Below are 11,632 nucleotides of genomic sequence, written 5' to 3' on the forward strand. Positions count from 1 at the left end.
CCGAAATTATAGGAAAAATACCTTAAAAAAGTGTAGTCCTTAAAAAAAACTCAATCTATACCCGAACCCTGCACCCCCAATATATATATATATATATATATATATATATATATATAGGGTACTTTCAATACTCTGAAATAGGATATTTTAATACCCGGTTTTAGATACCCGGTTCTATACCCGACCCAACCCGGTGCATAAGGTATGCCTTTTAGAGATACCCAAACCCGACCCAGATACGACTAACACCCGATTTGTCATACCTAGGGTTGTTCACGAGTCGAGCTAGGGTGGTTTCGAGCTGGAGCTCGAAATTAAACGAGGCAGGTCAGCTTGGCTTGAGCTAAATTTTGAAGTTAAACGAGCCTAAGATCGAGCCATCAAGCCGAGCCATGGTCGATTGTGTCTCGGTTACAAAAATGAGCCAACTCAAGTCAAGTTATTTCAAATTAAGTTTTTTAGCTAGTTTTATTCGAGCTTTTATTGAGCAAGCCACGAACCCAAGCTTCGAGCCGCGAGCTTTTTGACTCATACCCAAACCCGATTACATATCCGAACCCGATTTGTGCAGCTCTAATACATGGTATATGATGGGTTGTGATTATTTAACAAGTTGCCCTCATACTATTTTAACACATACATTTGATATTTTTCATTTTGTCTTACTAGCTGGAAGGTTGCTTACGATTTGTACATTTTCTTCAATTCCATATCAGAAGATGACTCTCACAAATTAACAAAAACCGTTTATTTTATTAGCCATATGTCACTTTATCTTAACGGACATCCAAATCCATTACTTTAATTGCCTTTAAATATAGAAATCTTTATTGCAAAAATTACTATAAAAAGTATAACTTTATAGCAAAAGCATTCTTAGGAGACTCCTTGATGTAAACAAATTACTAAAATATATAGTACAATTTATTGTTCTAAACTTTGTTAATTTAACTTTCCAAAATGATTACATCAATTAAAATACGAAATATCTATTAAGATTATACATTATATATAAACTATAGCGCGTTTTGAGCCAACCATCAAACATGTTGATACGTTATTGATTGTGAGTTTCGTCTCTAATCCGTGCAAAAGTGACTAACTCTTACGTAAAAAATGTTCCCGTATCTAGTTTTGATAAATTTTTAATAAAAACATTCCGTTGAAGGTGAAATGATTTTTATATGATATATTATCTATTTTAATAAGGTTACACTGACTGTACATATCATATCCCTTTCAAAATTATTGCATATCGAAAGCAGTTCACACGTAATGCTAACACTTTTGACTAAACTCCATCTTTGAAGTTTAGTTGGACAAATTGATACATTACATTTTAAGTAAACTCCATCTTTTAAGCGGTTGAGTTAGTGACTTAAAAAACACTTTTGATAAGAGAATTTAAACACTAGCAGGCATTAGTTTGAAGAGTACTTTGAAAAACAAGACCATGAGAAGAACTGGTACATGGTCATGGATGGATGATGTGGTTCCATTTGTTGCGATGCTGATGATAACATCTTTGGATATGGCGGTGTTGACCGTAGTCAAATCAGAGATGAATGACGGTATGAACAGTATCGTCTATATTATTTACCGTGATGCTCTTGGAACATTGATTCTTCTACCATTTTTCATCCTTCATATCCTCAGGTTTGTCAATTATGTTTCTTACTTATGCTACCAAGAAGATACATGTTATATTTACATAAAATATTTTCTTGTACAGAAACGTTGATCGTTCTCCACTTACTATCCGTATTTTGTTCAGATTCTTCATCCTTGGCCTTCTCGGGTAAGCGATTAGAACATAGTTCGATTATATGTGTTTTAGTCAGGTATGGTTAGCAGTTTGTTACTTAGGTAAGTATTTGTGTAGTTACCTTCCTATATAAAGTTGAGTCATTGCATTGTATTTTGCTCCAAACTTTCATTGGATTAGAGCTTGAGCTTTGGGCCTCTTCATTGGGTTCTGGTTCAGGCCCAACTTCAGTTAGCCCAAATCTGTTTGACGCTCCTCCACAGCCCACTTTGTTTGATGGGCCTGCTACACGCGGTTTAAATTAAGTCTTTCATGTAAATAGGACATTTTACCTACAGTTTTTAACATAATATAGATCTAAACTATTAACTATTTTGATTCAAAGACCCAAATATATTCACAGTCTTCTTAAGAAACTATGTATTCTTACAATAACCATACCTTGTAATAATACATAGTTTTCTATGAAGGCAAGAAGTAGATTTGGACATAGGATAAAAATATTTAATGGTTTAGATCTATAGTCCTATTTACATGGAACACTTTATTTGAAGCGATTTCATATCTATTTTTAATATATATATATATATATATATGATTAGGTTCATTTCAGAAGTATTGTTATGGCGAGAAGTGCGAAAAGTCAGTTAGACCAATCATAAACTTTCTTTTTTATTTTTGGATTATTTAAATACATGGGTATTTTAGTAAAATGCTAGTTATTATTTTTTGGTAACTAATCACAATTAATAGTAAGTTACAATTCATTATTTTTTATTATTTAATCTTTAATTATATAAACTTAAGTAATTAACCCAAACCAACACAAGTTGATATGGTCTCCTCCACCTAAATTAATATCAAGCTTTAATTTCAAATAACTCAAGACCAGATACATTTTCAAATTCTGTTTGATATGGGTTTCAAATTAAGAATCAGGACGCTAGTTCAATCATTTGCAATATTAATTTTGATCATGTCATTAATATTATCAGAATGAATTTGTTTTATATTGTTATAGATTCCTTTTGATTTTTCAGATGTTGTCATTATACCATCAATTCTATTTATATGAACCGTAGGTTTGTAATTATTTTTGTTTGATAAATCGCGATAAAGAACTTGTGTTGTCATTGATCTTACACAAATGAACCTAGATAGTACATAAATGAACCTACACCTACATACGTATGTAGGTGTAGGTATGAACGTATATATACGATCGACAAAGTATATATACGAATGTACGCAGTACATAAATGAACCTACATACGATAAAAAAAATTACACATACACAGTACATATATAAACCTACATGGTACATAAATGAACCTACAGATGATAAAAATTTATACATACACAATTTGAAATACCATATACATAGTACACATACGAATCTACACAGTACATATACGAACTTACACAGTACATAGTACATAAATGAACCTACACGCGATAAAAATTAGACATACACAATTAAAATACCACTTGCACAGTACATATATGAAACTACATACTACAAAATAAACTTTTTTTTATTACATTAAACAACAATATATGGGTCCTACATAAATTTTTATATCACAAACACTGTACGTGTATGTATCATACACACACTATATATATATGGATCCTACACAAATTTTCATATCACAAACACTATACGTATATGCAATATGCAAGCTAGTATGAAAAAAAAACACTAAAAAAACAAGTAAAAAGACTATCATAATAATAGATGAAATAAAAGAAAATTAAATAAATCACAAATGAATTGAATTCAATTAATTATCAATCAATGAAAATTAAATGTTGAAGCTTTTAACAAGGAACATTAGGAGTTACACTTTTATTTGTCGGCGCGGGTCCCAACTTTCATTTTGGCTAGCAACTGTCCCAACTTTAACATTCGTTTCTTCCACCAGTCAGCAACTAACGGAGTACTAACTCCGTTATGTTTTTGCTGATGTGTCCATCTGAGTTGTCAAAAAAATGTTACGTGGCAGCCACCTCCCCACACCACCGTCCCCCCGCCACTCCCCACACAACGCCGTATTGGCATCGCCGTCGACTCTCTAACGAGTCCGCCTTCGCCGTCAAATGAGCCGCCAACCAGTACCTCCGTCCCGGTGACGCCGTTCGCCTTCGCCGTCAAATGGGCCGTCAACCAGTACCTCCGTCCTGGCGACGCCGTCATCTTAACCCACGTCAGGCCCACCTCCTACGACGTTGACTTATCAATTGCAGACATTGACACCGACAATGAAGAGTCAACCTTAAATTTGACAGTTCTAATGTCAAATTCCTAATGGAAGCTACAAATAATGCAATTAATTGCTAATTCGAGAAAAAACCCAACAGAACAAATTGATTTACGAACACATCTAACTTTCTTGAAGAACTTTGGGGCCTTGGAAATGTGTGGATGAATTAGGCAATGAATTACCTCTGATTGATCGTAAGTCGGTGTTGCATAGCTCTGATTCGATTGAGGGAATGGTTGTTGAAGCTCCGGAGAGTTTGGTTTTAATTTGGTGGATGTGTTGGGATGATATAAGAACGTAATAAGTTAAGTACAAACACATTCTCATGTTCGAACTCGTCGGCGGACTCGTCGGAGAGGTCGACTGCCCATTTGACGGCGAAGGCGGACTCGTCGGAGAGGTCGACGGCGATGCTGATGCGGCGTTGGGCGGTGGTGGTAGGGGTGGCGTTGGACGGGGTGTGGGGAGGTGGCTGCCACGTAACATTTTTTTGACAACTCAGATGGACACATTAGCAAAAACATAACGGAGTTAGTACTCCGTTAGTCGCAGACTGGTGGAAGAAACGATTGTTAAAGTTGGGACCGTTGCTAGCCAAAATGAAAGTTGGGACCAGCTCCGACAAAAATGAAATAGTTGGGACCAATAAAAACCAATTTTCCTAATTAAAATAATCCTTATAATAAATTCTTATTAATTGCAAAAATGTCACTTTCGTTAAGGACCATTGATTAGTAACATCAACGGTTGAAATCGACTTCTCGCTATAATATCACTTCTCGCAAGATCCATCCCCTATAGATAGATAGATAGATAGATAGAGACTAAGTATAAAATGAAAACCCACTTGAGTTGTGAAAACTCTAGAAACCCATTCTCAACCATATGTTTTTAATTAATGTTTAAATCTTGTGGTCCACAATTAAAGTGAATAAAAAATGTAAATATAAATATAACTTTTTCTTTCTCCTGAAAACATATATAAAAATTAGTAAAAAAATGTTAAAAAATAGCAAAACATTTTTTTTTGATGTTTCGATGTTTTGTATTAAATGTTACAACATATATTACATGTAACAGAAAAAAAAACGATGTTACATAGGGTTTTCGCGGGTTTTCACAACTCAAATGGGTTTTCATTTTAACCTTACCCGATAGATGGATAGATAAAGGATCCGATACATTAATCTCTTATCGTACAATAGGTACGCAACTTCATTTACTCTTGATTTTAAGAAACCCTGAATCACCTCCTTTACCCAACGATCTCCTATGTGTGATCGGTCACCGGAAAAACGATCTTCGCTCAATCCATCTCCATCTCCACCGCTAGCCGGCGCAATCAACACTCTTCGTCACCATCATCGCCGTCGACAACGAACTCATCGGAAAAACGCATCACAGGTTTGTTTAGTTGAATTGAAATTGAAATTGAAGCCAATTGATTGGTTAATGTTTGAAATCGATTCAATTAATCATCAATTTGAAGCTTCAATCGATCAATTTTGAGTTTTAAATGATGGGTTTTGACATTGAACGTTTAAGATTTGGTTTGAACGTATAAAGTTTTTTTGTCTGAACGTTTAAGATTTGGCTTGAACTTATAAAGTTTTTTTGCCTGAACGTTTAAGATTTTGGCTTGAAAGTTTTAGCGTTTTTAACCTTGAATCTATGTTGCGTACGTAATGTACATTAAGCGATTATTGTACGTTAACTCACCCATATATAATATATATATATATATATAAAATCCTTAACATACAAAAACGTACGCGAATCACGATCAAGCTTAAACACAAAACGCTCAGCCAAAAAACAAAAAGTTCAAAGCCAAAAACAAAATGCTCAAAGCAAAAACACAAAAAACGCTTAACTGAATTCCAAACCTTAATACGCTCAAGGAAAACCCAGTTACGTTCCGGTCAAAAATTGATTCAATTAAAGATTCGGATGTGTTAGTTTGGATGAATTGATGATAAATTTGATCACCTTCGAACTTTAATTGATCAATTGATACAACAACTGCTTAAAAAACAAACCCGAGAACAAAAAATAAAGAGTTGTTGACGCCGGTGATGGTGACGGGGGAGTGTTTGATGCTGACGACTGGTTGACCTATGGCGGTGGAGATGCTTGACGGAATGGTGGATCGTGGCAGTGGAGGTGGAGATCGTTGTGGAGTATTTGTGATTTAAGGTTTTCTTTAGATCAGAGGTTATGGAAGTCGCGTACGTTAATGTACGTTAAGAATTTTTGTATTACACACACACACACATGCATATACATACATTCCATGTGGTTCTCAACATGCTATTAGTTATGAAATTTTATGATAAGCCTCGTGTACATATCACGTACTGATCTCGTTCTAATTACCTTATACATGGATTGTATGCAGGATTTGCCTTTTTGAGTTGCTTTCCAGTTTAGGTGTTTCCTACAGTTCTCCAACCATGGCAAGTGCTATCTCAAACTTGGCTCCGGGGGTTACATTCTTGATTGCAGTATTTTTTAGGTACAAACAAGATTTAACTGATAACTAATTACAAAAATAGTTGAAATAGTGTAAACTACTGCTAAACTATATAAGTTGTAAGATAAAATTAAAATATAATTCGATAGTATATATATATATGTGTGTGGGTGTGTGAAGTTAACGTACAAGTGAAATTAACGTGCTAATTATGATAATCAAGTAGAGTAATCATATATACAAGCAGAGTAATTATGTAATTACATCATAGAGTAATTACATAATTACTCAATGAGGTAATTATATAATTACTCTACTTGCATATATAATTAGGTTCTGTTTGTTTTTGCTTAAAAGGTCTGCAAGGGGCTTACGTCTACAGGCGCGCAGACATAAGTTTCTGAAGACAGTTTGTTTTTTTTTAGAAAAAATGATCTGAAAACTACTTTTATGGTCTTAAAAAAGAAGCTATTGTTCAACTTCTTCATACTGCTTCACATTTCTTAACATCCTACCAACACCCAATGTCCAACACTACTACCACCCACCATGAGCCATAACCACCACCCACCGCCCGCCGCCACCACCACCCACCACCCGCCGTCCGCCACCACCACCGTCCACCGCCTACCTTCCATCACCACCACCACCGTCCGCCGCCGCCACCACCACCACGGTCCGCCACCACCACCACTACCTTCCATCACCACCACCACCCACCGTCTGTTGTCGCCACCACCGTCCGCCACCACCACCACCCACCGTCCGCCACCACCATGGTCCACCACCACCACTACCGTTGGCCACAACCACCGTCCACTACCACCACCACCATTCGTCACCACCTACCGTCCGCCACCACCACTGTCCATCACCACCACTACCCACCGTCGCCCATAACCATCATCCACTGCCACCACCATCCACCCCACCACCACCACCACCCCACCGTTGGCCACAACCACACTCCCTTACCACCACCCACCACCACCGTCCGCTACCCGCCCTGTCACCACCCACCGTCCGCCGCCACCACCATCCATCACCACCATCACCGCCCACCGTCCGCCACAACCATCATCCACTACCACCACCGTCCACCACCACCACCCACCGTCGGCCACCACCACCGTCCACACCCACCACAACCGTCCATCACCACCACCCAATCGTCCACCACCATCGTTCAGCCTATACAGACGATATCCGGTTTATAGGTAACTAATTTTCAGCTTATGTAGACGATACCCAGTTTATAAAACAAACAGTATTATATTTTCAAATTGCAGACCTTCAGACCACATCTTTAGTTGCAGACAAGAAATCAGATGAAATAAGATTGCAGACAGTTTTTGTCTTAAAAAACAAACAGCACCTTACTCTACTTGATTCTCACAATTAGCACGTTAATTTCATCTGTATTTGATCCAAACCCTATATATATATAGGATCAGGATCATGTGAGAACTTTTTGAGAATTGAGAACTATGAGAACCATTTTGGACCACAAAAAAACCCAAAAATAAAAAAATCATAAAACAAAAAAAGTAAAAAAACCAAAGTTCTTATTTATCATCCCAGTTTCTAAAAAAAAACCGTAAAAAAAAATTCTCGGTTTAGCTAAATTATACATATACATATATGTATAATATGTACATATATGTACACACATGTTTTTTCCTATACACATATGTATAATTTAAGGTAAATGATAATGTACATATGTGTACATTACATAACTAGAGATTAAAGAAAAGTATACATATGTGTATAGGTATAATACGAATTAAAAAGAAAAAAAATTGGTTTTTTTTATTATACATATATGTATAATATGTACACACATGTTTTTTCCTATACACATATGTATAATTTAAGGTAAATGATAATGTACATATGTGTATATTACGTAACTAGAGATTAAATGAAAGTATACATATGTGTATAGGTATAATACGAATTAAAAAGAAAAAAAATTATTTTTTTTTATTATACATATATGTATAATATGTACACACATGTTTTTTCCTACACACATATGTATAATTTAAGGTAAATGATAATGTACATATGTGTATATTACGTAACTAGAGATTAAATGAAAGTATACATATGTGTATAGGTATAATACGAATTAAAAAGAAAAAAAAATTCGGTTTTTTTTAATGAAACCAGAATGAAATATAAGAATTTTGATTTTTTTACTTTTTTAAAATTTTCGGTTTTTTTTTGTTTTATAATTTTTTTAGATGGTTTTTTTTGTGGTCCAAAATGGTTCTCAAAGTTCTCAATTTGCCAATGGTTCTCTTAGGATCCTTACCCTATATATATATATATATATATATATATATATATATATATATATAAAAGAATACCACTTGATGCCACTTGTCACTCTAACAATGCTCCTTACCTTTTTTTCAACCCATTTTCATAATATGGGTCTTATTTCGGGTCCTGTATCTTTTCTGACCTTCTAGATTATTGTCGGACCTATATATTGTTATAACCCCTTTTGTTTACAGTCGCCAAGTCGTAAAACCTTGGTAATTCCAAACCCTAAGTTCGCCTCTTTTGTCCAAACCTCTCCCAATTTCAAATGTAAATCTCGTGAGTTGCTCACAATTGATTGTTTTGGTTGTCGATTGACATCAATTACATATATTTTGGAATCGATTAACATTTATTCTTCTCTATGCAAAACTATATGTTATGCAAATTCGTTAACATTCACACCTTAAATATAACCAAAATTTAGATGTTTTAAATTTATAAGTTTTATAACATTTAAAAATATAACAAAAATTCTCTTAATTTTATATATTTTAAGAAATAAACCATTATTGATTTTAGTTAAAATTGCGTTTTAATTTTAAAAACGACTGTTTCACCTTGCAGTATGTTTCGCGATGACCATAAATAAAAACCATGGTCAATCACACGTGGCCTTATCAAGAGTTACAGACATGGACTAAATATTTTTATTCTCGATAAATAATGTATATTGACCAATACAACCATAAATATAGTGTACAAGGCAATTTTTACTTATTTGTAGCATATTTGTATAATGTTTGTTTTGTAAATTCTGTAATTTTAATGTAAAATGTAATTGTATTAGCAATATATGAAAATTGTGTTGTTGACTTTATTTCGTTTAATGATTAAGTTTAAAATTTTCATCAATTACACGTGTAATACACGGGTCTCAAACTATATATATATATATATATATATATATATATAGTTACAATATTTTTTAATTTTATTTTTGGTTTTGCAAAGATTAGTAACATATAAAAGAAGGAAAAAATAAAGATTAAAAAATTTAATGTTTAAAAACGATTTTCAAGAAACTCTCATATATCTTAGTGGTTTTTATTTAATCCTTGACCAAACTATAAACCTAGTTACTCTAAACGTTTCCTTAAGCTAGATAATTGTAAAACTTTCTTATCCATAGAAATTATTTCTTCACTAAACTATATCTGTGTGTTCTAGGATGGAAAAAATAGACATAAGAAGTTCTAGCAGTGTAGCAAAATTATTGGGTACCATATTTGCAATAACTGGGGCAACGGTGTTCATATTCTATCAAGGTCCCAAAATTTTTCAACGGATCGGCTCTTCGAGTTCACCCGACCAACTTTCTTTGTCACAACCATCGGAATGGATACTCGGCGGTCTACTTATTTTTACAGGTGGATGTTTTGGTTGCATATGGTCTGTATTACAAGTAAGACCTTACCTTATTTGTTATATTTCATATGATGATGTAAATATGTAACTTAACTATTTCTTGATTTATACATCCAGACAATAACAACTAGAGAGTATCCGGATCACCAAACCATTGTCTTTTTCTACTGTCTTTTTGGGAAAATCCAATGCATGGCTCTTTCTCCTATTATAGTACCAAATCGAAATGCATGGGTGCTTCAACGTGGACATGAGGCGAATGTTATTGTTTTGGGGGTAAGTTGAGTAAACTAGACCAATTTTTTATGCAGCACATCTATCTTGATGGATTGACTTGTTCTATATGAAGGCGATTTATTCAGTTGCGTGCCGCATTAGTGCTGTGACTTGGTGCTTGGAAAAGAAAGGTCCAGTTTTTGTGTCCATGTTTTCGCCGCTCTCCATAGTTATCGGGATCATCATGGGTATCATATTTCTTGATGATTCACTTTATTTAGGAAGGTAAATAAAATGGCTAATGTTTTTCATCACAATATTTTAAAAGTTATTATTGCACTAAAAAGAATCAAAACCACAAAGGTAATTTTGCATCTATGTCAGTTTAAACAAAGGTATAAACATCTAGTAAAACTTAAAACATGCATTAAGCTAGTTAGCTAGCTAGGTTGATGCTTAATTGTTGAAACAAACATGTTAGCCATTGCTTGATGCTCTTGAATTTGTATATGCAGCATCATTGGAGCAACAACAATTGCTGCTGGTTTTTACATGGTGATGTGGGGGCAGACCAACGAGACGAACAAGATATCGAGGCTCATGGTTGGCGATTTAGATGTTTTAGATGAATCTGACCAAACTGTCCATCTCATATCATCTAGAAATGAATCAGAATGCTAGTTTGCTATCAACTACACAAGCATCCAGTGGCGGATCCAGACATTTAACTCAGTGGGGAAAAAATAACCAATAAAAATAAATTATGTGAAATTATAAAACGAACTACATTAAATATAGCAAAACAAAATACATATTACGGTTGTTCTATATGTGATTTCATCGAATTACAACTTAATTCGAAACACTTTAAAATGCTTCTTTTCAATGATACTACACAAGCATTCAAAAAATCCTCGCCAATTCGATTACGCAAATTTGTCATCTTCATTGCTGAAAAAAATATTTCTCCATTGCGGTTCTAACGGGTAAAACTAATTCTCCAAACGAACTTGATATTCATGAATCGTCTGCCTGCCTTCTTTGTTTAACAATGAACATCTTTTTAGTCGATCAATAAAAAAAAAGAATGGGCTTGTTTATCACTTTATAGGGCTAGAAGAAACATAGAATATTAGACTAATTAAAAAACAAAGACCATAAGGGGTCTTAATTGCTTGCGTTTTTTTTTAACCAAAATTACCACTACAAAACTTA

The 11,632-nt window shown here is 34.4% G+C and overlaps 1 protein-coding gene across 1 annotated transcript; it reads left to right on the forward strand.

Annotated features, from left to right (window-relative positions):
• The first annotated feature begins 1,426 nt into the window (after nucleotides 1-1,426).
• LOC143592611 (WAT1-related protein At5g40240-like) lies at nucleotides 1,427-11,098 on the forward strand. Its single transcript, XM_077072495.1, has 7 exons — nucleotides 1,427-1,656; nucleotides 1,733-1,798; nucleotides 6,428-6,544; nucleotides 10,004-10,238; nucleotides 10,319-10,477; nucleotides 10,551-10,702; nucleotides 10,933-11,098. The coding sequence occupies exons 1-7, from the start codon at nucleotides 1,454-1,456 to the stop codon at nucleotides 11,096-11,098; spliced, it is 1,098 nt and encodes a 365-aa protein (XP_076928610.1). The 5' UTR covers nucleotides 1,427-1,453.
• Nucleotides 11,099-11,632: the final 534 nt, after the last annotated feature.

Source organism: Bidens hawaiensis, unplaced genomic scaffold (assembly GCF_021521415.1).
Source record: "Bidens hawaiensis isolate Kalapana, Puna unplaced genomic scaffold, B.hawaiensis_p1.1 tig00041099_1, whole genome shotgun sequence".
Lineage (NCBI taxonomy): Eukaryota > Viridiplantae > Streptophyta > Magnoliopsida > Asterales > Asteraceae > Bidens > Bidens hawaiensis.